Below are 24,732 nucleotides of genomic sequence, written 5' to 3' on the forward strand. Positions count from 1 at the left end.
AGAAGGCTGATCGCTGAAAAATGGATGCTTTTGAATTCTGGTGCTGGAGGAGACTCTTGAGAGTCCCATGGACTGCAAGAAGATCAAACCTCCCCATTCTGAAGGAAATCAGCCCTGAGTGCTCACTGGAAGGACAGATCCTGAAGCTGAGGCTCCAAGACTTTGGCCACCTCATGAGAAGAGAAGACTCTCTGGAAAAGACCCTGATGTTGGGAAAGATGGAGGGCGCAAGGAGAAGGGGACAACAGAGGACGAGATGGTGGGACAGTGTTCTCGAAGCTACCAGCATGAGTTTGACCAAACTGCGGGAGGCAGTGGAAGACAGGAGGGCCTGGCGTGCTCTGGTCCAGGGAGTCACGAAGAGTCGGACACGACTAAACGACTAAACAACAACAACAAAGCAGGGTCCTTATACCACCACTTCCAGCGCCCCTCGGTGAATCCCGCCCCCGCCCCCAGGGGGCGTCACGGGCCACTTTGTAAACCCCCGCTCTGACCACCGCACAACACTGGCACCGCCCTCCTTTCAGATGCCACAAGACTCTTCCACCTGCGTGGCCAGAAGCGCCCCGTGTGCGTGCGCCAAGACGCACGCAGGCGCCGCTTCCCGTGCCAGGGCGCAGGGATCATTCCCTAGCATCTGCTAAGTTGCCCCCCCGCCTCACCCCCGGTTCCCTGAGCACAGACAGAGCCCTGGAGAGGCTCCAGCTGGAGCTTCGACGGGGGGGGGGCAGCCTGCCTCTGAAAGCCCCTCCTTTTTCCCGCTGGGGTGGAGCTCCAACTTTATTTCCTTCTCTCCAGGACATGCCCTGATCCCGCTTCCCTCTGCCCCTTCCTGCCCCCCCCCGCCTCCCAGCCTCCCCCCCCCCAACACTCTTGGCCCGCCTCTCCCTCCCTCATTTCGTCCATCCTCTTATTTGCTTCCAACTTCCAGGAGAAGCGGGTCAGAAGAAAGGTCTCCATGGAGCGCCCGGTCGGTGCCACCCGCTTGTCCCCCTCCGGCTTGGCTGATGCCCTCCTCTGCTGACTCCGGAGCTGGGCGAGCCTGGACCTCGCTGCCCCAGCACCCATCGTCCGCTCCTCGAGCAGACCCAGGACGAAGAGGATGCCAGTCCCTGGGTACCTGGTGGCCATCGCCCTCTTGTGCGCTCAGGTAAAAACAGCCTCCGGGTGGCACCGGGTGGGGTCTGGAGGAGGAGGGAAAGGCGCGAGGGTCTCTTCCAGGGCTCGGGGCTCCTGCATGCCCTCTTCAAAAAGTGGAAAAGGGAAGGAAAAGACCAACCTTCTTCCCAGCACGAAGGTCTTGCCATGTGTTCCAGGAAGCCTCGCCTCGCGGTTGCCGTGCGCAGAGCCAGCGGGAGACGGGTGTTAAATTCCCCTGAACTATCCGGCCTTGCGTATTTTTAAAAAATGCATCTGGGGGTGCAGAGAGTTTGGAAGGAGGCGAGAAACTATTTCTGTCCCAGGCAGAGCGCGCCGTGGTCGTTGCAAAGCGGAGTTTTTTTGGCAGCAGGGGCACACATTTCTTCTCCGTATGGGGATGAATCAACCCGGCGGGCATCCATTAGCGAAGGTTTTTTGTATTTATTAGACATTATTAATTTCATTGCCTTATTCATCGCCTCTGCTTATGAGCCTCCAGCGAAGGGCAGCTCTGCGCCTGTCGCGGCCAGAAGGTATTTTTCATGTTTAGCTTGAATTCGCCTTTTCTTGTTTGGTTTGGGTCCTGTCCTCCGGATCAGCCGAAACGAGATGCGCTCCATCGTCTAAGCGACAGCCAAATAAGCCAAGTTAAAAGTAGGGGGGAATATGGCACACCGCCGCGCCCCAGTAATATCCCTAGAAGCGGCAGAGAAACCAACAAACCCAGCGGAGGCAAAACAGCTCGAATTGATTCGGATGCCTGAGAAAAGAAGGCCTTAAAAATGTATATTTATTTACTGTTATTTATTTACCATATTTCTGTCCCACCCGTTTCTCCAAGGAGCTGCGCCTGCATCCCTCCCGTCCTCATTTAATCCCACAACAACCCCGCGAGGTAGGTTAGGCTGAGAGGCAGCAACACGGTCGACTGGGGGATTCTAACCACTAGGGAAAGCTATTAATTTATTTAAGAAATTCCAGGGCAAAACTCTTTCTGCAAGTGGACATGCGCCCGTTCAAAAGCATGGCGAGACGAGCTGTAGCCTGTAAATAAACGAATTAACGCCGTTTTGCCCAGATATTTAGAAAGCTGGTGCGAGTTTTAATCTGTTTTTAGCCTGTTCAACTTTTCGAAAGAATTATTGACGTCAGTTCTTCTTATTGCTAATTTCATTGGGTTTTGTTTTTTTTTGCAAACTGCTGTCAATCGCTCTTTTTTAATACAATTAAACGGTGTATAAATTTTATGGAATAATAAAATGCATAAAATGATTATAGACAATAATTTTTGCCCCCGAAAACCAGCCGATTGATTCCCTTGAGCTGAAGCTAACTTTTAATTGTCTTGTAGCGGTGGACTGCCATCTAGTGGCTATCCCTGGTAAAGCAGCTTCTAGATAGTTTTAAAAGAACTGCTTTAGAATTAAGGTCTACCTGCAAGAAAACATCAAACATTAAAAACTTCCCTACACAGGGCTGCCTTCAGATGCCTTCTAAAAGTCATGTACAGTGGTACCTTGGTTCTCAAGCTTAATCCGTTACAGAAGTCCGTTCCAAAACCAAAGCGTTCCAAAACCAAGGCGTGCTTTCCTATAGAAAGTAATGCAAAATGGATTAACACATTCCATACTTTTATAAACAACCCCATAAACAGCAATTTAACATGAATTTTACTAACTAGCAAGGCCATTGATCCATAAAAGGAAAGCAATAAACAATGTACTGCAGCCACACGATCAATCAGTTAGAAGCTGAATTGGGCTTCACACAGTCAAAAGCCGCAAAAACAAAAATGCAAAATAGCAGAAACAGACAGACCTCAGCGTAATGCTCAAAGCGGAAGTGTGGTACTCAAATTGGAAGCGTAGCACTCAAAATGGAGCACGTTTGGCTTCCGAAAAAAGTTCGCAAACCAGAACACTTACGGTACTTCCAGCTTTGCAGTGTTTGGGTTCCAAGTTGTTTGAGTATCAAGGTGTTTGAGAACCCATGTGCCACTGTAGTTGTTTATTTCCTTGACACCTGAAGGGAGGGCATTCCACAGGGCACGCGCCACCACCAAGAAGGCCCTCTGCCTGGTTCCCTGTAGCCTCACTTCTCGCAGGGAGGGAACCGCCAGAAGGACCTTGGAGCCAGACCTCAGTGTACTATCGCAGACCCCACCCAAGGGTCTCCTTTCTAACTGGTCCTCCGTTCACTTACAGCCGGTGTTGACTTCCGAGCAGCCAGCAGGAGGTGAGTTTCTTGTCCCCACCTTCCCCTTTCTGAAAAACTCACTGCCTTCCCCACGTGGAAAAGCCACAACCTTCCAAATTGCAAAGTTTGCACCCAGGGGCAAAGAGCGTTTTGTTCGCCAGCTACAGCCCCTTTCAGACAGAGATGACTTGGCCACTGAACTCAGGGCACTGGTAACTTTCAGGCTGGATCACTGCAATGTGCTCCACATGGGGTTTTCAGTCGGTCAAAAATGGAAATGTCAGTGGTCCAAAATGCTTTGGCCAGATTACTGGCTGATCCATTTAGTTCCATTTAGATTTCATAAAAAGGTAAAGGACCCCTGACAGTTAAGTCTAGTCACAGACAACTCTGGGGTTGCAGTGCTCATCTCGCTTTACAGGCTGAAGGAGCCGGCGTTTGTCCACGGACAGTTTTTCCGGGTCATGTGGTCAGCATGACCATGCCACTTCTGGTGCTATGGAACACCGAAACCAGAGCAGTACCTATTTATCTACTTGCACTTTGACGTGCTTTTGAACTGCTAGGTTGGCAGGAGCAGGGACCGACCAACGGGAGCTCACCTAAAACTTCCATAAGCAGGGCTGCCTTCAGATGTCTTTTAAAAATAAGATAGCTACTTATTTCCTTGACATCTGGTGGGAGGGTGTTCCACAGGGTGGGCACCACTACCGAGAAGGCCCAGACAGGTTCCCTGTAACCTCACTTCTCACAATGAGGGAACCGCCAGAAGGCCCTCAGCGCTGGACCTCAGCATCCGTGCAGAATGATGGAGGTGGAGACGCTCCTTCAGGTATACTGGGCCTTTGAGGCCATTTAGGGCTTTCAAGGTCAGCACCAACACTTTGAATTGTGCTCGGAAACGTACTGGGAGCCAATGCAGATCTCTTAGAACCAGTGTTATGTGGTCCCGGCAGCCGCTCCCAGTCACCAGTCTAGCTGCCGCATTCTGGATTAGTTGTAGTTTCCGGCTCACCTTCAAAGGGAGCCCCACGTAGAGCGCATTGCAGTAGTCCAAGCGGGAGATAACCAGAGCATGCACCACTCTGGCGAGGCAGTCTGTGGGCAGGGAGGGTCTCAGCCTGTGTACCAGATGGAGCTGGTGGACAGCTGCCCTGGACACAGAATTGACCTGCGCCTCCATGGACAGCTGTAAGTCCAAAATGACCCCCAGGCTTCACACCTGGTGTGGGAGCCAGGGTGGGAGCCAGAAAGCCCTGGCAAGGTTTGTAGTGCCACCTGGTGTCTTGCTGACCCAGTGACCAGCATGTCTGTGTCTTACAGTGTATTGGGATTGTATTGACCTTAAAAGGAGTTGTGTTTCCTCTGGGCAGTGTTGACCCTATATGGTGTGGGTGGGTTTAAGCTTGGCCGGATGAGGTAACATGAGACACTGGGATGCAGCCATGCGGCTGGAGAGAACAAAGGGTAATAAAAACGGACTGGAGAGGAGAAGATGTCTGAAAGAGCTGCTCCATCAGTCCAAGGAAATAAGCTAGCTCTCTGCGTCTTTATTTTATGCTGAAAAGCGCCATTTGTAACGGCTGGCCCGACAAGTGGTGCCCCGTGTGAGGCTGAATAAAAGATACGACTGAGGTTTTTAAAAGAGAGCTAAGAAGCAAGATTGAAGCAAACAGTCTGGGCAAGACTGTGAGAAGATTTTTGATCCAAGCAGTGGATATTCATCGACTTACCTCGCCTGGAAAAGGCTGCAAGCGCTATTCATCTACGGATCCAAGGTTAGTCGATCCCTTAAATATTGATTTTAGAAAAATGGGCAGCTCTTTGACTACTCCCCAACAGAAATTTTTAAAAGACTTAAAATTTCTCCTCTCCTGCAACAAATTGGAAGTTCCTGAGGGAGATTTGATACAGCTCATTCTGTGCATTGATGAACATTGCCCCTGGTTTCCTGCAGAAGGAACTTTGGAATTAAAACATTGGGACAATATTGGAACACATTTTCATGGGCTTCCCAGCATTGGTGTACGGAATTTAAATGCATGGTGCAAGGTTCGATATGCTATGGGTTCTTTATCACCAAAAAATATCTCCATAGCTGCATTGCCAACACAGGCTTCAGCTTCTTTAATTCAGCCTGCTGTCCTGCCATGTGTTCCAGCCCTTGCTTTGCCTGCAGCCCCAGATCCCAAACCTCCAGACTGCAGTTCCTCACCAGAAGACCCAAATCTGCAAAAATACCGTGGTCTGGCTGGAAATGATCCTGCTCTTTCAGCAGCAGCAAAAGCAGCTACCCCTTTGCAACGTGCAGTATTTGCCTGTTCCTTAACTCAGGATACTAAGGCATTCCCTGGTGTTCCAGCAGGAATTCAAGCCCAGCTTTTGGCTCCAGATGAATTCAAGCCTTTGGCACGTACAGTTTTACCCCCATCAGCTGGTGTATTGTTTGCTCACGAATGGGAAATTGCCTGTGGTGTTTATGCTCCTGCTTTACTGCAACAAATCAGAGGAAAAAATCCTAATCCTACCCTCGCAGATGTGATGGATGCTATGATGGAGCATGGCCCCATTGCTCAGGCTTCAGTACAAGCCACACTGCTGCAGATCTTATTGAGGGATACAGCTCTTGCTGCTAAACAAGCAATGAGAAAAATCCCAGAACCTAGAGAATCATATCCTTCCTTTATGGACAGGCTGATTACAGCAGTGAGTAGCCAAATTGAAAATCCTGAAGCCAAACAAATAATTATCAAACAATTGGCCTTTGAAAATGCCACTGAGGATTGTAAGGTTGCGTCGCGCCCGATAATACACCTTCCTGCCACTACGATGCTACGCATTTGTCAGTCTGTTGGTACAGCCACCCACAAGGCTCAATTGCTGGCAGCAGCGCAAGATAAAAACCAGCCTGTAGCCATCAATACAGCATTTCCAGCATGGCAAACCAAGATCACGGATACCTCAGTGTGGGTAGAACAGTGGCCTCCACCAAAAGAAAAAACCGCAGCAATGGCACCATCTCGTTTCTGAACAGCTTATTTCTGAACAATTAACTTTTGGCTACATTGAAACATCTTTATCCCACTGGATCCAGCAGACAGGAACAGTTTGCTTTTACATTGCCAGTATATAACAAATTGCAATCCACCCAGTGATATCAGTGGATTGTTCTGCCACAACAGCATGCGGAACTCCCCTACACTTTGCCAAAATTTTGTGAATGAAGCATTGAAACCTTTCCGCATGCGCCACCTAGAGGTGCTGAACACAAGCTGCATCTGGCAGTATTTGCTACACCATTGTTGTCAACAGGAAATTTATATGCTCAGACGGACAAGAAGAAGACTATCTGCATTATAGAATGGTTACATTTACCTCATACCCCTTTGAAGAACATTCATTCAGCAAATGAATCCACATCAGACAATTGTTATCAAAGGACGTTCACGTGCTATAACTTTGAGCAGTTTTGATGTTGCATCAATTTATATGCCATTTTCACAGACTGAACAGCAGCATTTATTGATCACAAATGCTGCCGTGCAAATTGTTTTGGCTGATTTTATAGGTCATCATTTTTAATCCTCCAAAGGATGACCGTTTGACATTTCTGACACAAGTCACTTATGTTTTGACAAACCCCTTGTCTCTCACACTTCTCCCCTCTGCATTAATCCTCTTCACAGATGGAACAAGAAGTATGGGGGTGGTGATGTGGGAGGAGGGAGGAAAATGGGAAAGTTTATTTACCTCTTCACAGTCTTCTGCCCAGCGAGCAGAGCTAGCGGCTGTGATTCTTGCCTTTCAATCCTTTCCTACTCATTCTTTCAATCTTATTGTGGATACTCAGTATGTATATCGCTTTTTGCTATTTTACCAATATCTTATATAACTCCTTCCTTGGATTCTGACTTGTTTTCCTTGTTTCTTGCCCTGTAGGCCTTACTTCAGCACAGAGAGTTCCTTATTATGTTGCACATCTTCGCTCCCACACATCACACCCAGGGTATTTAGCAGAGGGAAATTCAAGAGCAGATTCAGCTCTGAAGAACATTTCTGCCTTCTCTCTTTTCTGATCCTATACTATGTTATAACAACCTTCATCTCCCTGCAAAAGCATTGGCTAAGCAGTTTTCTATTCCTTTGGCCCAGCATATATTTCTAAAACATTTTCGGAATTTTGTATGTTGTGGAATGTGAAATTAACTCATGGTATACACTTTAACTCCATAGGGCAAGCGATAGTGGAAAGAGCGCACCTGATGTTCAAAACACTATTGCTAAAACAGCTTGGCGGCCGAAACATCCAACAGCACTCATTCCTTCAGCTGTTCACCAAGTTCTTTTTGTGTTTAACCATCCTTATATCCAAATACTAGGACCCATACTCCCGTGGAATTGCATTTTAGGAAGGAGGAGGCACTGCCCCACCCCTTGGTGGTGTACAGACGCTTGCCTGATCCCGCATGGCATGGACCTGTCCCGCTGATCACGTGGGGACGAGGGTACGCGGCAGTGGATGTCGAGGACAAGCCTTTATGGGTTTCAGCTCGATGTGTGCAGCCATGGCAAGTCCTTTCAACTGCAGAAGTGCTTCCTAACCATTTGCCTTGCCATCCTTTGCTGCACCATTATACAAGGAAGAGAAGCAGACGACACGGTCCAGTTGAAACCACCATATTTCACCTTATTGGCTGGCAAGCAGCAGTTGCCTGAATCCTACACTGGCTGGCAGTATTCACGGCTCAGCCACTCTCGAACTAGAAGAACAGTGTTGTTGAATAAGACTTTTAGGGGTGAAATTATCATAAGATATAGAGGAATAATATTTTTGTAGAAGTTATGATTAAGTTTACTAGTTTATTGCATGCTTCTAAATGTTGGGTATGTATGCCTGCCCCCAGTTAGTTTCAAATTAAAGAGGGGAAAGAATCATGGGGCATATATCCAAACTGTCAATATACATTGAAATTCATGTTTAATAGCTCTTGTTCTCTTACAGGAACATACAGTGACCAATCTCAGTGCTATAGAAGTGACACCAGTGCATGGCTAATAAACTAGAAAGGAAGCCTACCATGCAGCATGGAATCAGAATTCTTATATTCTTGGCTTCCAGATGGAAGTTGGCTTCGACATTTATTGATTATAGTGATTATTATAGTAGTTATTTGCATTATTTTGTGTTGCTATATACAATGTATTCATTCTTTTTTGTGTTGCTATATACAATGTATTCATTCTTAAATTCTGTATGTACTGCATGGTTCTCCAGTCCACGGCCCGCTTCCGGTGTCAAAAGAGTCGCTTATCACGCTCGACAAAGCCATTGGTACTGATATATATGATTATGCTTAAAATATAAAGAAAGAGGGCATGTGGGAGCCAGGGTGGGAGCCAGAAAGCCCTGGCAAGGTTTGTAGTGCCACCTGGTGTCTTGCTGACCCAGTGACCAGCATGTCTGTGTCTTACAGTGTATTGGGATTGTATTGACCTTAAAAGGAGTTGTGTTTCCTCTGGGCAGTGTTGACCCTATATGGTGTGGGTGGGTTTAAGCTTGGCCGGATGAGGTAACATGAGACACTGGGATGCAGCCATGCGGCTGGAGAGAACAAAGGGTAATAAAAACGGACTGGAGAGGAGAAGATGTCTGAAAGAGCTGCTCCATCAGTCCAAGGAAATAAGCTAGCTCTCTGCGTCTTTATTTTATGCTGAAAAGCGCCATTTGTAACGGCTGGCCCGACAACCTGGTCCTTCAGGGGCACAGTTACCCCATTCAGGACCAGGGAGTTCCCCACACCTGCCTGCCCCCTGTCCCCCCAAAACAGTACTTCTGTCTTGTCAGGATTCAACCTCAATCTGTTGGTTGGCTGCCATCCATCCACCAATCGCCTCCAGACACTCACACAGGACCTTCACTGCCTTCACTGGTTCTGATTTGAAAGAGAGGTAGAGCTGGGTATCACCTGCATATTGATGGACACCCAGCCCAAACCCCCTGATGATCTCTCCCAGTGGCTTCATGTAGATATTGACTATACGTTCTGCAGTGGTGCCCTTTGAGGAGGTCTGGAGCCGCAGCTACTGCCGAGCCCGGGAGACCCTGGTGGACATCCTGAGCGAATTCCCCCACGAGGCTGAGCACATCTTCAAGCCTCCCTGTGTTCCTCTCTGGAGATGTGCCGGTTGCTGTGGAGACGAGAGCCTGGAGTGCATCGCCGTGGAGACCCGGACCATCGACTTGCAGGTGCGCCGGTGGGGAAAGGGCTGCTGCCCTGCCCCAAGTCATAGAATCATAGAATCATAGAGTTGGAAGAGACCACAAGGGCCATCGAGTCCAACCCCCTGCCAAGCAGGAAACACCATCAGAGCACTCCTGACATATGGTTGTCAAGCCTCTGCTTAAAGACCTCCAAAGAAGGAGACTCCACCACACTCCTTGGCAGCAAATTCCACTGTCAAACAGCTCTTACTGTCAGGAAGTTCTTCCTAATGTTTAGGTGGAACCACAGAGGCATCACGGAATTGTAGAGTTCAAAGGGACCCCCAAAGGTCATCCAGCTCAACCCGCTGCAAAGCAGGAATTGCAACTTCAGCCCTTCCTTACCATCGTCACCTTGCAAAGCTCTGGTGGTTTCCCTCAACCTCACTCCACTTATTGCAGCAACTGGGGTCTGCTCAGGGTCCCAGACTCACAGTTGCTTAGTTACATGTAAAACCAGAGGCACACTTAATGCTCATAGTACTGTACGGTTGGAAGGGATCCCTCAGAGGTCATGTAGCCGCCCCCCCAGTCAATGCAGGGACCACAACGAAAGAACTCATGGCAGATGAACCTCCCAAGTCTTGCAAGGAACGGTTGAGGTAGCTAAGCCTGGAAAAGAGGAGACTGAAAGGTGATATGATAGCCATCTTTGCATGAAGGGCTGTCCCATGGAAGAGGGAACTAGCTTGTTTTCTCCTGCTCCAGAGGGCAGGACTCGAACCCATAGCTTTGAGATACAAGACAGGAGATTCCGACTAAACCTTAGGCAAGACGGCAAAGAGCTGTTCAACGCCGGGGAAGGTGATGGATTCTCCTTCCCTGGAGATTTTAAGCAGTGGCTGGATGGCCATCAGTCATGAATGCTTCAGTTGAGATTCCTGCATTGCAGCGGGTTGGACTAGATGACCCTCGGGTGCCCCTTCCAACTCGGTGATTCCACGATGGATGCCAATGGGTCGAATCCATATGACTTTTTCAGCCTTCCCCCCCCCCCCAGCCGTAGGCCGGTCCACCATTCCTCAGACCATGTGGTGGGCCGGACTATATATATATATTTTCTTTTTTTAATTTCGGGATTTTTGCATACATTAGATTATCTCCTTCCAATTTTTAAATTTCCCGTACAATTTTTTCCTTTCTCTCCCTTCCCACCCCCAACCCCCAATATCCATTGGAAGGGTTCAAACAATTATCCTCAGCCACAGGCATAGCGTCTTTCATTTCCACCAGATGTCTTTTGTTCCAGCAGTGGCGTAGCGTGGGGGGTGCCAGGGGTGCCGGCCGCACCGGGCGCAACATCTGGGGGGGCGCAAGTCCAGAGGGCCCAGCCGCGTCGTGCCCTCGGCCCGCCCCTATTGTCAGAGCGGCCGGCCAGCCTCCGCCTGCTCCTACCTTGCCCACCCGAGGACTGCGGCAGCGCCCGCCCCCGTGGCCACCTACCCCCGCCTCGCCCATTGGCTTGCCTCCCTCGGCCCCACCTCTCTCCGATGGCCACGGGGGTGTCCTGCTCGGCGCCAGCGCCTTTTTTCAGGAGGTAGGGAGGCTGGACGGGGAGGTGGGGTTGGAAGCGGGCAGAGAAGGAGGGGAGCTCGTAGCCAAAAGGGCTGCGCCGGCCGGCAAAGGGCCGGGGAAAGTTTGGAGAGGAGAAACGCACCGTCATGATTTCCTGGTGGAAGCGGCAGGATTAGGGATGGCGAAGCGTAATTACGCACGAATTTCGCTGGGTGAGAGCTTCGGGGATCGATCGGCGGAAATGGGAATCAATTGGAATATGAGAAAGAGAGAGAGGGACCATCATTCATAGGCATAGATTTGTAGGGTTAGGGGGCGCAAATCCACAGGTTAGGGGGCGCAAATTACTTGCCTTGCCCCGGGTGCTGACAACCCACGCTACGCCGCTGTGTTCCAGTAGTTTTTATCCATTGACGATAGGGGTTCCATCTGTTCCTTATCGTGGTGGACTTGACCTTCCACGTTGTTTCCTGTGACGTTGCTGCGACAATGTCCGACTGAACAAGTTCAAAAAAATAACCATTCCATGCCTCTACTGTCTATTTTCCTCTATCTTCCCAACCTAAAGCTATCGTTGCCTTTCCTGCTGATATCATAGCTTTGAAGGTAAACTGGTCCCCTTTCTCTCTAGCCGTGTTCCCATTGTCATGTAATCAAAGTCTATTGAAAGCTTCACTTTAAACAGTTCATTAATAACCTTTAGGATTTTATTCCAGAATTCCTTTACCGCTGGGCATTCCCAGTACATATGGGGAAACCATCCCTTGGCTAGTTTAGTGTATGACTAAGGGACGCGGGTGGCGCTGTGGGTAAAAGCCTCAGTGCCTAGGGCTTGCCGATCGAAAGGTCGGCAGTTCGAATCCCCGCGGCGGGGTGCGCTCCCGTTGCTCGGTCCCAGCGCCTGCCAACCTAGCAGTTTGAAAGCACCCCCGGGTGCAAGTAGATAAATAGGGACTGCTTACTGGCGGGAAGGTAAACAGCGTTTCTGTGTGCTGCGCTGGCTCGCCAGATGCAGCTTTGTCACGCTGGCCACGTGACCCGGAAGTGTCTCCGGACAGCGCTGGCCCCCGGCCTCTTAAGTGAGATGGGCGCACAACCCTAGAGTCTGTCAAGACTGGCCCGTACGGGCAGGGGTACCTTTACCTTTACCTAACATTGGATCTGATCCAGGATTTGGCGAGAAGCCTAGCAGGCACGCGAGGGTATGTCTGGCTGGATGAGGCCCAAAGTTCAGTCTTCCCCAGCACACTGTCTCCGCCATCTAGTGGGGCAGGTGCCTGGGGAGGGCAGGAGCTGGAGTGGGTGCAGCTGGTGGAAGGTGACGTGTCCCCCTTCCCGCTTGGCAGGTGGTCCGAGTGAGCCCCATCCTGGGCACGACGCAGCAGGAAGAAATGAAGTTTGTGGAGCACACCCGCTGCTCTTGCAGGTGAGACGAAGGCCAAGCAGGAGCCAGCTGGGAGATTTGGCAGGGAGGGTCTGCAACTGGATGTTGGGTGTGTGTGGAGGGGCATAAAGGGTTCCGCGACCAGAAGGAGGAGGAGTATCAGGAAGAGTGGAATAAATTTAATGATTATCTAGTTAAATTTGTTAAGTTAAATTAATTGAAAATAGCTTGCAGATACTTAATTGGCTTAGGATTTTATTTATGTTAAGTGATGAATTAATATGTTTAATTCCATAAGGTGAAGATTTAAGGATGTTAATGTTTAAGTTAAATTTCATAAGAATTGGGATTTGGAAAACCGTTAAAAGGACATGCAATGAAATTCAACCAAGGGGAAGCGAGGAAGTCACTTAACTTAACTTAATTTTCAATAAGGCTATGATTTATGTTTGTTTGTCTTGTGTGTTTGTTTGTTTATAATATTGTGAAAACAAACAAAAAAATTGGGGGGGAAGGGTTCTGTTTCATGCCACAGCTCATTCTCGCTGCACCCCAGAACCTATTTTCCAAACCACAGCACATCCCTATAATGTACGGTGCACTTGTAAAAGTGCCCCTGAGCACATACAGAGGTCCCCCCCTCTCCCCCATATCCACCCATTCCCTGAATTTTAGAAAATGTGCATTTGGGACTCTTTAGTTCAGGGGAAAAGAAGAGGAAGAAGTGATATAGTCGAAGTTTATAAATAAGTATGGTATCGGATAATCTGAAAGCTCAACTAAAAACTCAGGAAGTGGACAAATTGATGCAGACTGTAGAGAAGGATCTAAAGACCTTAACGGAGGAGGTCAGGTAATTGAAAGCGCAGAAATTCAACGGGGACAAAAATGATTATACTCACAGCAACGTATATTGGTGGTTCAGTGACAATGATAAAAACAAGAACAAAGAGACCAGAAGATGTGCTGGTGGTAATACGCCACGTGATTTCCCTAGTGACTGTGATTCCATTACTTCAAATGCCTTTTCAGTTCTGGTGGGCCAGGCTTCAACCCATTCTATATACGTGCAGATCGCCACGAACAGGTAGCGGTATAGTCCACAGCGGGGCAATTCAGTGAAATCCACAACAAGGTCTTCCATGGGTGCAGTTCCACTATGCTGAATCCCCGGGGGAGCCAAGGGTCCGGTTCTGGGATTATTCTTTTGACACAGCAGGCATTTCCTGGAGATCTGGGCTGCCAGTTGATAAAGGTGGGCTATATAGAAGCACTGCTTCAGCTGTCTGGTTGTGGCATCTGGTCCCATGTAGGTGGACTCATGGTATCTCTGAGTAATCTGCTGAGAAAGGGACTCTGGAATCCATATTCTGTCATCATGAGTAAGGTACCATCCTTCTTTGGACATGGTCAGCCCCTGGGCATCTGCAGTGTCCCTCTCCTTTTGGTGTATATTGGCTTATCAGCGGTGTTCAAGATCCTTCCAGGGACCAGTGCTCCAATAACTGATGCGGGAGCTGGTTCTCGGGCTGCTTCCTTGGCCACCCTGTCTGCTAGTCGGTTTCCTCTGGCCACTTCTCCTAGTCCAGTTTTGTGTCCATAACAATGGATAACTGCCACTGCCTTGGGCTCCCATACAGCATCCAGAAAGTTCAATAAGGCTTGTGGGTGGGCCACCTGGTTTCCTCTGGAGGTAAGCAAACCTCTTTCCTTCCATAAGGCTCCATGGGCATGTAAAGTCAGAAAGGCATACTTAGAGTATAAATGTTTATCTTCTGTCCCTTTGCCAAGCACAAGGCTCTGGTGAGCGCTGTTATTTATGCCAGCTGGGCCGACGTTCCAGGCGGGAGTGGCTGCACTTCGATCACTTGGTCTTCCAAGGCTACCACTGCATAGCCTGCTTTTCGCTGTCCAGCCTTAACAAAGCTGCTTCCATCCACAAACCATGAAGGCCAATAGGGGTTTGCCTCCTCTTTGAGGTCAGGCCTGCTAAAATATTCTTCATCCATTACTTCAATGCAATCGTGCATCTGCTCCTCATCTTCTCCTACCGGGGACAGGGTAGCTGGGTTGAGGGCGGTGGTGACCTGAAACTTCAAACGCGGATGCAGCAGTAACATCTGGCACTTTCTCATCTTCGCTTGGGAGAGAAAATAGGTACCCTTCATGTCAAGCAGAGCTGGGGCTGCATGCGGGGTCACACAAACAGTGTCTTGGCCAAAAGTAAACTTGTCTGCTTTGTTCAGTAGGGTGGCTACTGCCACAACTGCTCTCATGCACGACGGTAAGCCTTGTTCTGTAGGCGTCAGGCGCTCAGATAGGTATGCCACTGGCTGTTGCCAGCTTCCCAATTTTTGGCACAAAACGCCTTTCGCTGTCCCTTGGTCCTCATCCACGAATAGAGTAAAGGGTTTCTCAGGGTTTGGGATGCCAAGCGCTGGGGCTTGCTGTAGTGCCCTCTTCAAATCCACGAAGGCTTGCTGTTGTTCTGTGTTTCAAACAAAGGGGTCTCTCTCAGTTCCTCTGGTTGACTCATGTAGAGGCTTGGCAATGATGCTGTAATTAAATATCCATATCCTACAAAATCCTGCAGACCCCAGAAAGCCACAGAGTTCTCTGCAGTTCTTTGCCTCTGGTATCAGGATAATAGCCTGCTTCCTTTCTTCACTGGTAACAAAGGGGTGTTTCACTGTGATTGGCATTGCCTCAAGATCCTATGTTGGAGCAGTCGCTCTAGATGCACCTACACCCCTTCAGTCGCCCTTCGTGGGATGGGATACTTATTTACTGCAACAGGATTGACAAATGGCTTGGGCTTCACGATTATTGGTGGGACATTCTTTGCCATTCCTAGGGGGTTCACTTGTTCCAGAATACTGGCGGGGATGGGTCCCTCCTCTTCTTTTACCATCATGAGGTGCCAGTACTCCCTCAGGGGTGCCTCCACAACCAGTTCCCCAAGTGACATATTGGACAATGTGGCTTCTCCCGATGGCTTAAAAGTAATTTGGGCTTGCAACTTTACCAACAAATCTCTTCCTAATAATGGAATAGGGCATTCAGGGATATACAAAAGGTTGTGTTACACCACTTGGCCTCCCAACTTGCAGGTAACTGGTTGCAGAAACGATGCCCGCTGGGATTTTCCGGTGGCTCCTTTTATGGTAATGGATTCAGGGGTTGGTTTAGCAACGGGGGTGGGGACGACCGAGTTGGCCGCTCCCGTGTCCTTTCTGTCGGCAGATGGCGCACTGATTCCGTTCAAGACGGCTTCGCCCTCCTCCCCGGGCATTTCCTCTTTCCTGAGGGGTGGGGGTGGCTGCCTGTAATGCCGTCAACTTCCTTGTTTGATACTTCTCCTTTTTTCTCTGGGCTTCCTCATCTCTCTGATTGCAAGTGGTTTGAGCTATTTCCAACATCTATTCCAGCCCATGATCGATGCACCCCTCATGCTTTTGGATTTTTTCTTTTGGCGAATATCGGACGCTGCCTGAGCTACAAAGGCAGCCTTTATGGCAATATCATCTGGGTTCTCCTCAAAGGTAGGGTTCTAATTTCTCCAATTGCACACATCAGCACTTGAAAAAGGCACATGTTGGACTGTATAAGTGCAAGGTGGTGCTTCCCCACCCTGTCCTGGGGGGCTGGTGGGTCATACACTCTGCGTAGAGGCATCATTGCAGTCCCACCCTTTTTCTGTGCCTTATGGGACTTATGGAGGGACGCCCTGGTTGCTGCTTCTATCCATTTCTCCTGCCATTTCTTCCCTTGTGTTGGGGAACATCCTGCTGCTGCCAACAAATGGGAACTAACATCCACTTCTTTCACATAGGGTTGTACATACTGTTGCAATCTCAATTGTCTGATACTGTGTCCACATTTTTCCTTTCTTTGCTAACTCAATTAGTCCCTTCATAAACTCCTCATCATCCTCTTCCTCTTTGCTCTCTAATTCATCAACCTTGGAGGGTTCAGGCTGAGGGCCGGCTCCTCCCTGGTCCTGGGGCCCTGGGCCTGGGGGATTCGCTAGAGGGGCAGCTGGTGGAGCATAGGGTGGCGGCGGTTTAATGACTTCCCCCTCTTCTCCTTCCTCTCCTTCCGGCTCTGATATCACCGGAGGCTTTTCTGACTTCCCTGCCGGTCAGACTGCACAAATTGTATTTTGTGGGGCGTCGCCTCGGCAGGCTTTCAGCCACGGTGGATTCTTTTCTACATTGATTTTCCAGGTAGAAATATAAGGGATCTGGTCTGGGTGGACGTTCAAGATATTTTGATATAGTGGGTTGATTAGTTGCAAATTAAATCTGCCCTCCAAGGGCCAATTAGTTCCTTGGGTGGGCCAATCAACCTCACATCCTCTCTCTTCTCAATTTGAACCCAATCATCATGCTTCGTAGCTGCTTTCCAGTTGGTTAAAAAGCATTTCAGAGGACTACGTTGGCTTGCCCCAGACCCCTTTTTTTTTTTTTCAGACCCCTTTTTTTTTTTTTTTTCAGATACTCCGCTCCTAACCGGGCTTAAGATCCTTTCACACACCAACCACTACAGACTGTGACTTGGCGAACTCGCGTTGCTAAGAAATGCACAGCCCTGCAATCGCTCGGCCAAGGGGACGCTAAGCCCCGGCCCACACTTGACAATTCAGCCACTGGAGTATCTGACATGCAACACACAAAACACACCCCAATATAATTCCAACATGCAACACACAAAACACACCAAAATAATTTTCCCTCTGTTTCCCCTTTCCCCAACCTTACTGGCGGCACTCTACTGCTCACAGCCAGACCCTTTCCTGGCGGCACTCTACTGCTCACGGCCAGGGGAAGCTGATCAGGCTTCCTACCACGCCCTTTCCCTTGGGCTTACCTGTTCCGCTGCGGACCCCTCCTTCGGCCGTCCTCTTTTCTCTCCCGACTGGGTGTCTCGGCTCAGGCACAGCGTGGCGATCTCCCCCTACGAACTGGCAGGGTGCGCGCTGGAGATTGCGAGCGCTGGTCCTGGTTGCTCACCCGGTCGAGTCTGGCCCCTCGGTCCACCTTTCGTGGGGTGGGGACCCATCCCGGACGAGCCCCCAAAATGAAGCCTTAGATTAGCAGTACCCGGAGGTCCAGCGGTCCGCCAACCCCGTGGCCAGAGGGGAAAAACAATTCCAGAGACTTCTTGGTCAGAGAAAAGAGATTTATTGAGATCTGCGCAGAGGCAGCCAGTGGAGTCCTCTCCAAAGACTGGCTACAACGATACAAGTAAACAAGCATTTTTATACCTGAGAGTCTGCCCATCTCTTCCCACCTCTTCAAATTCTCCAATCAGCTGGCAAGGTTAAGCTTATTTCCTTATATGGCATATGACTAGCTAAGCCCCCTCCCTCCCTTGTTTGTGTGCTCCTTGTCTCTTGCGTTTCTGCAGCTCCCTGCTAGCCGGCAGAAAGAGGAAGTAGCTCCCAGCTTGCAATTGCGGTTTTTTGCTAGCTGCTTAACCACAACTGCAGAAGTTAGCTTAGGTGCAGATAGTATTGAGATTAACCCTTTCAGTGCCTCCAGTCACAGTGACATGGAGAGAGATAGGGAGTTGCAGCTTAGATCCAGTAGGCGCTGTCCGGGTTTTCGCAAGGGCCAGATGACACGTCCTCACAAGAGAAAAGGATTTCAACAGAATCACTCGTTGTTAATTTGTCTTCTCATAATTTAACTAGAGCAGAATTAAGTATATTAAAGCCCTATACGGCCTAGGACCCAAGTACCTACGGGACTGCCTCTCCTGGTATGTCCCACGGAGGACCTTACGGTCTTCAAACAAAAACATCTTGGAGGTCCTGGGCCACGGGGAGGTTAGGTTGGCCTCAACCAGAGTCAGTGCCTTTTCAGTACTGGCCCCGGCCTGGTGGAACGCTCTGTCACAAGAGACTAGGGCCGTGCAGGACTTGACATCTTTCCGCAGGGCCTGCAAGACGGAGCAGTTCCACCAGGCCTTTGGCCAAGGCACAGTCTGACCCCCTCCTTCGGTAATCCTCACAGAACTCTAGCCCAATGGTTGCCATTAATTCAATTTGAACTGATTTTATAATGAACTGATTTTAGAATGTTGTATTATTTTACTGTTGTTAGCTGCTCTGAGCCCGGCTTCGGCTGGGGAGGGCGGGATATAAATAAAATTTTATTATTATTATTATTGAGAAAGGATTGGGTTTTGTACCCACACCAGGCTATTCTGCCTTCCAAACTCATGTAGATATTCATAAGATCATTCGTCAAATCACACTTAGATCATGTTTTGCATGTATGGCATGGAGAAAGTGGCAATTTCTCGTCTCCCTCTCACATAAGACTAGAACTCATGGACATATAATGAAGCTGGAAATTCAGGACAGATATAGGAAAGGGCTCCTTTCACACAGCACAGAGTTAGACCATGGAACTCACTGCCACAGGAAGCAGGGATGGCCACCCGTTTGGATGGCTTTAGAAGAGACAAATTCATGGAGGATGCTGGACTAGTTGGGCCATTGGCCTGATCCAACAGCCAGGCTCTTCTTAGGTCCTTGTGGAACCTCCAGCTGCAGCGGCAGTCTATCTACATTCCTAGGTTCTTTGGCTACTTCGAAAACAGGATGCCGGACGTTGTGCTTTTTCTACGGGAGAGACGCACACACCAGATCAGCTTCAACCAATCCCTCCCCTTCCGCTTGTTACCTAGAGTGTAAATATACGTTTTCCTCTTTTTCCAGGCCTCGGCGGAAACGTTTGAAAGGCGAGAGGTAAGTGGTAAAGGGATGGATGTGGGCATTGTGTATGCATTTACTTATTTCATAAGATTAAGATACCACTTGATTGCAAAAAAGAAAAGAAAAAGCAGTTTACTACTACTACTACTACTACTACTACTACTAATTTATTTATTTATACCCCGCCCATCTGGCTGGGTTTCCCCAGCCACTCTGGGCGGCTTCCAACGGAATATTAAAATACAATAACCTATTAAACATTGTAAGCTTCCCTAAACAGGGCTGCCTTCAGATGTCTTCTAAAAGTCTGGTAGTTGTTGTTTTTCTCTTTGACATCTGGTGGGAGGGCATTCCACAGGGCAGGTGCCACTACCGAGAAGGCCCTCTGCCTGGTTCCCTGTAACTTGGCTTCTCGCAGGGAGGGAACTGCTAGAACAGCAGAACTAACCATGAAAACTCTTCAAAACATTCGGAAGATAAAATAAACAATGAAAACATGCATCAACATCTGCTTGCCTGGTGCCAGAGTGCAGGTGCTGCCACACTAAAATATTGACTTCTTTAGAAATGTGGAATGAGGTCTTATGTGGCAGCTGGAACAGGGCCATTTCCATAGATCAAAGTGGTTGAGAGGGAGGTACTTGGGATAAGGTGATCTCACAGGTGAACTGGTCCCAAATTGTCCAGGGCTTTATATATTAATAGCAGCACCTTGACTGTGGCCACTGGGAAGCAGAGCAGATCTCTGAGAACAGGTGTTGCCAAGGCTACCTTCCTGCCCAGGGCTGGATTTAGGTTTGATGAGGCCCTAAGCTCCTGAAGGTAATGGGGCCCTTTATATGTCCAGCTGTCCTTTGTCAACAACAAATGGCCGCTGTTTTTTTGTGTTGAATATATGCTATATGGTAATTTATGGACCTAATAGGAATCTAAAGCCATTTGTACATAACAAAATATGTATTTCACCAAAGTAATTGATATAGAAATGAGCAAACCAGTGATATTTTAGGGAGCAGCCTAGCAGGCAGGGCCCTTGACTCACATCATTTGTTGTTGTTTAGTCGTTTAGTCGTGTCCGACTCTTCGTGACTCCCTGGACCAGAACCCACCAGGCCCTCCTGTCTTCCACTGCCTCCCACAGTTTGGTCAAACTCATGCTGGTAGCTTCGAGAACACTGTCCCACCATCTCGTCCTCCGTCGTCCCCTTCTCCTTGTGCCCTCCATCTTTCCCAACATCAGGGTCTTTTCCAGGGAGTCTTCTCTTCTCAGGAGGTGGCCAAAGTCTTGGAGCCTCAGCTTCAGGATCTGTCCTTCCAGTGAGCACTCAGGGCTGATTTCCTTCAGAATGGAGAGGTTGGATCTTCTTGCAGTCCATGGGACTCTCAAGAGTCTCCTCCAGCACCAGAATTCAAAAGCATCAATTCTTCGGCGATCAGCCTTCTTGATGGTCCAGCTCTCACTTCCATACATCACTACTGGGAAAACCAGAGCTTTCACTATACGGACCTTTGTTGGCAAGGTGGTTTCTCTGCTTTTTAAGATGCTGTCTAGGTTTGTCATTGCTTTTCTCCCAAGAAGCAGGCGTCTTTTAATTTTGTGACTTACATCATAGGAATCTACATAAGAATGTTAATAAATAAATAAAATGCCTAAAAAGATTAAAAAGATTTACCTGTCTCTCCTTTCCCCAGGAGCCACCGGATTGGGGCCAAGAGGAGACCCCGGGAGCCAAGCCTGACGCCTTTCACACCACTGTAGGTACACGAGAGCATGGTGCCTGCGTGGCAGTTGGCAACAATGGGAAAGAGGTCTTAGCTAATTGGCGGGGGGAGAGATTGCCTACATTTAATACAAATGCATTTCCAAATTAAAAATAAAAGGTCCATTGGGAGAACGTGAAGGGAAAGACTGAGAGCGGCTGCCAGCCAGAGTAGACAACATGGTTAGATGGACCAACGCTCTGACCCAGGTGGTTTCATAACATTATTCCTCACTTGTAAAGCTTCTCAGGTGTCCTAGGAGATTGAAAGGTCAGGCAAGCCTTGCCTGCAGGCTCTCGATCAAAAAGATGCAATTGGAAAGAGGAACGGGGAGGGCAGAGGAAAAGTAGCGAGCACAGTTGCCAATGCTTGAAGTTACATACTCAGAGCAGTGCAGTCTGATCTGGAGGAGCACCATGTTTTTATGCGCATATTTCACACCTGACCAGCACCCCTTAGTTCTCTAGATGGTGGGTGGGTGCCAGAGCGTAACCCGCCTCTGGCTTCAGGATGGATGGAGGGAGAGAGGGCAATGTTACGATAGGGTTAGCAATGTCCTGGGCTGCCTGTAGGTGCCACTGTTGCTTCAGCCCTGGCATAAGGAGCACCATAAGGTACCTTCCTATTTAAATCAGCCCTTTATCTGCCCAATTCTCCTCTCCTGCAGTGCAGAATTCTATAAAGTCAGCCGGTCTGCTGGGGACTGGCACCTTCAGACCTTGCCAGTGTAATAAACAAAAATCTGCCCTTATTCCCTTATGGGGGACACAAGAGCCCTTATAGAGTCCTTTGTAGGTTCTCCATCGGTCGGAGAAAAGAACAGAGGCCAAGCAGAGAATATTGACAAGCAAAGCAGCTTGTAAGCCTGATCTTTATTGAACTGTTGCAACAGGGTGCTCCCCTCACACGCAGGAAAGGAGGGGGACCCCGAACCAAGGTGTGCCCGCCCTTATATAGACATTTTAAATTGCCCGCCCTGGAGTCCAAGACCACCTCCAGAAATATCATACATACATCACAGAAGGGGTGTAGCTCAAGACCACCCCCGCCCCAGATATATCATACCTACATCACAGAAAGGGCGGTCTACAACAGAAATCTGAGTGCATTGTTTATCTCCTGTCTGGCAGGTTACCTGTTAATGCTCACTTGATTGGATACCCTGGGGAGCCTGGCCAGTCTTTTGTAATGACAAATACTTAGTTCCTGAGCCAGCTCACAGGCTCACCCTATTTATATATAGACATACCCTTAAGACAGGATTTGTGAAGGAAAAGACAATGGGGAAGCTTTTCCATTTTCCTTGACCTTGCAAGAGAAATCATTTGGTCAGTTTGGGAGTCAAAATGGTTTTCAGGGCTGTTTTCCTGTGCTGCTTCAGGCATGTGGTTTATATGTCTTTATGTACGTGTTTGCTTGGTACATTTATGAACATTCATTATATATATATATAAGACCTTAATTTTTTTATTTCACCAGCATCACCCCCCAAACCTGTTGCATGTGGTTTTATTTCAGCAGCTGCAAACTCCCCGGCTCAGGGAGACCAGAGGCCCAGCACAGAGACCAAGAAGAAGCCAAGAATTTGCCCCTGTCCGAGAGAGACGTTCCCCTCTGAAATCCGGACGCAGGCAGGGCTGCCTAGCTCCCTGCTGCCCATGCAAGAATGGCGGACAGAAAAAACCCTGCAAGGCCCAGTCTGTGGGCTGCCCTCCGTGGAGGCTGGGGTCAGGGGCTGCCCTTTTCTGGACGCTGATGGGATCGGGAGACCCTCCATCTGCAGAGGGGTGGGGCAGACGTCCGCTGACTATCCATTAAAGAGTCCTGCTCCCTGACTGGTCCCCAGATATGTCTTACAGACTTCCCTGATCTGGCCCCCGCCAGCTGTTTCGAACTCAGAACTCCAAAGAGAGCACCAGGTTGGGGTGGCCGGACCGTGGCATGCCTACGCGTTTCCCCCTTCTTCTGATGACCCAACAAGGCATGTTCTGTTTCTGCACTAAAAAAAGGGCCTTTTGCAAAGCATTCCTGCCCTCCACCCCAACATTGCCTCCCTCCCTCCCTCTTTTATTTATGACGCATCGTTCTTAGGTCTGAAACACACGTCTGGTCCAGGCATGCGTCTCGCGTGTGGCTGTATGTGTGGAAGTGAGTGTTTGTGTGTCCACCCGAAGGACATTGCGTTGGCTTCCGTGCGCTCCTAGCATGAAAGAAGCCGCAGCTTTTTGCAAATGTTGTGTTTTTAAAATAGCATTTTCTATGCCCCACCATCCGGCAAAAACCCAGTGCTTACTTTTCAAAACAGGAGATGTTATATGGGCTGACCGAAATTGAGGCACTTCAAACCCCAGATCAGTGGGAGTCAGCTTTGGCTACTCCGTGGTGGTGAGGGAAAAGCACTCTGCACATGTGCAATGACACTCTTTCCGCTATTATTATTATTATTATTATTATTATTATACTATATATTTCAGTTTATGTCTTCATTAGCCTCTCATCTTGCAAGTCAGCCTTCCAAGTGCATTAGAATTACTTGAGCAGCGTTGAAGGGCATTGAAGCCCACCTCATTGATATTTCTTTTTAGCCACTGGCTTATGAAGCCACTCACGCCTCCTTCATTTCCTCGACGAAACACCACAGAGCCTTTCCTTCCGCACTGCCGAGAAGCCTGCCTTTTGAAGTGCCTTAGAGTTAATTGTACAGCGCTAAACCGCATTGAAGTCTGCTGCGTGTTTCTTTCAAGCACCGACAGATGGAGCTGTTGCTTTCCTTAACCCTGCTGTCAGGGATGCTCTGGGGAAGAGAATAGCACTTTTTAAAACTAGGCCCCGAGAGAGGAGATCCTGAAGTGTAGAAGGAAAGTCTGCGGTAAACCTGGGTGTGGCACTGGTACCCTTTTGGTTATTATGGCCACAAACCACTTTTAAAAAACACACCCACCTGTATGGACGAAAGAGAGGATTATATATTTTTGCATGCATGCTCTGTAGATGGCTAAGAACAGATTTACCACCTAAAACACCACCTGCAAGTTCTGTGCGGTGGTTTGATTTCATTTGATACGTGGGATTACAGAGGATAAGACTTATCCGTGACTATCAGTGGCTAAGAGCCACAACGGCTATGCCCTGCCTCTACGGACAGAGGCATCAATTCTGAATACCAGGAGGGGAGAGCGTTCTTGTGGTCAGATCTGAGCTTCCCATCGGAGCACCTTGTCGGCCACTGGGAGAACAGGATGCTGGCCAAATTGGCCATTGACCTGGTCCAGCAGGGTCTTCTTATAGAGCCTCCAGGTCCAGAGGCAGTCTACCTGGGTTCCTAGAGGTATTTGGCCACTGGGAGAACAGGATGCTGGCCTGAAACAGGATGCTGGCCTGATCTTATGGCCTTACGACTGCAGAGCTTAAACAAACTCAAAGGGTTTGTGCATGCGCTGTCTTTCAACCTTTATTGGGAGTTGGGAAATAGATTGAGGAAGCAGAACGAGACTGGGATGTTCACTTCCTTTCTGGCTCTATGTAAATCCTGGACGCGGGTGGCGCTGTGGGTTAAACCACAGAGCCTAGGGCTTGCCGATCAGAAGGTCGGCGGTTCGAATCCCCGCAACAGGGTGAGCTCCCATTGCTCGGTCCCAGCTCCTGCCAACCTAGCAGTTTGAAAGCACGTCAAAGTGCAAGTAGATAGTGCAAATAGGTACTGCTCCAGCGGGAATGTAAACGGCGTTTCCGTGCGCTGCTCTGGTT

General features: G+C 48.9%; 1 protein-coding gene across 2 annotated transcripts; it reads left to right on the top strand.

Moving 5' to 3' along the window:
* Nucleotides 1–964: 964 nt before the first annotated feature.
* On the top strand, nt 965–23,022 carry LOC128420230 (snake venom vascular endothelial growth factor toxin HF-like). 2 transcript variants are annotated; one of them, XM_053401798.1, is made up of 7 exons: nt 965–1,153; nt 3,348–3,378; nt 9,390–9,586; nt 12,463–12,542; nt 19,228–19,257; nt 20,917–20,979; nt 22,504–23,022. In XM_053401798.1, exons 1-7 carry the CDS (start codon nt 1,106–1,108, stop codon nt 22,601–22,603), a joined length of 549 nt encoding a protein of 182 aa, XP_053257773.1. In that variant the 5' UTR covers nt 965–1,105; the 3' UTR covers nt 22,604–23,022. The 2 variants fall into 2 exon arrangements, with proteins under 2 accessions (XP_053257773.1, XP_053257774.1); XM_053401799.1 differs by lacking the exon at nt 20,917–20,979.
* Nucleotides 23,023–24,732: the final 1,710 nt, after the last annotated feature.

Source organism: Podarcis raffonei, chromosome 8 (assembly GCF_027172205.1).
Source record: "Podarcis raffonei isolate rPodRaf1 chromosome 8, rPodRaf1.pri, whole genome shotgun sequence".
NCBI classification, from domain to species: Eukaryota; Metazoa; Chordata; class Lepidosauria; order Squamata; family Lacertidae; genus Podarcis; species Podarcis raffonei.

What these genes read in the sequence shown, in the direction of transcription:
- LOC128420230 (XM_053401798.1), top strand. Translation starts at nt 1,106, where the DNA reads ATGCCAGTCCCTGGGTACCTGGTGGCCATCGCCCTCTTGTGCGCTCAG. An exon ending in CCCGGACCATCGACTTGCAG is followed by an intron (nt 9,587 to 12,462) that starts GTGCGCCGGTGG and finishes CCCGCTTGGCAG; the next exon opens with GTGGTCCGAGTGAGCCCCAT. An exon ending in CTGACGCCTTTCACACCACT is followed by an intron (nt 20,980 to 22,503) that starts GTAGGTACACGA and finishes GTTTTATTTCAG; the next exon opens with CAGCTGCAAACTCCCCGGCT.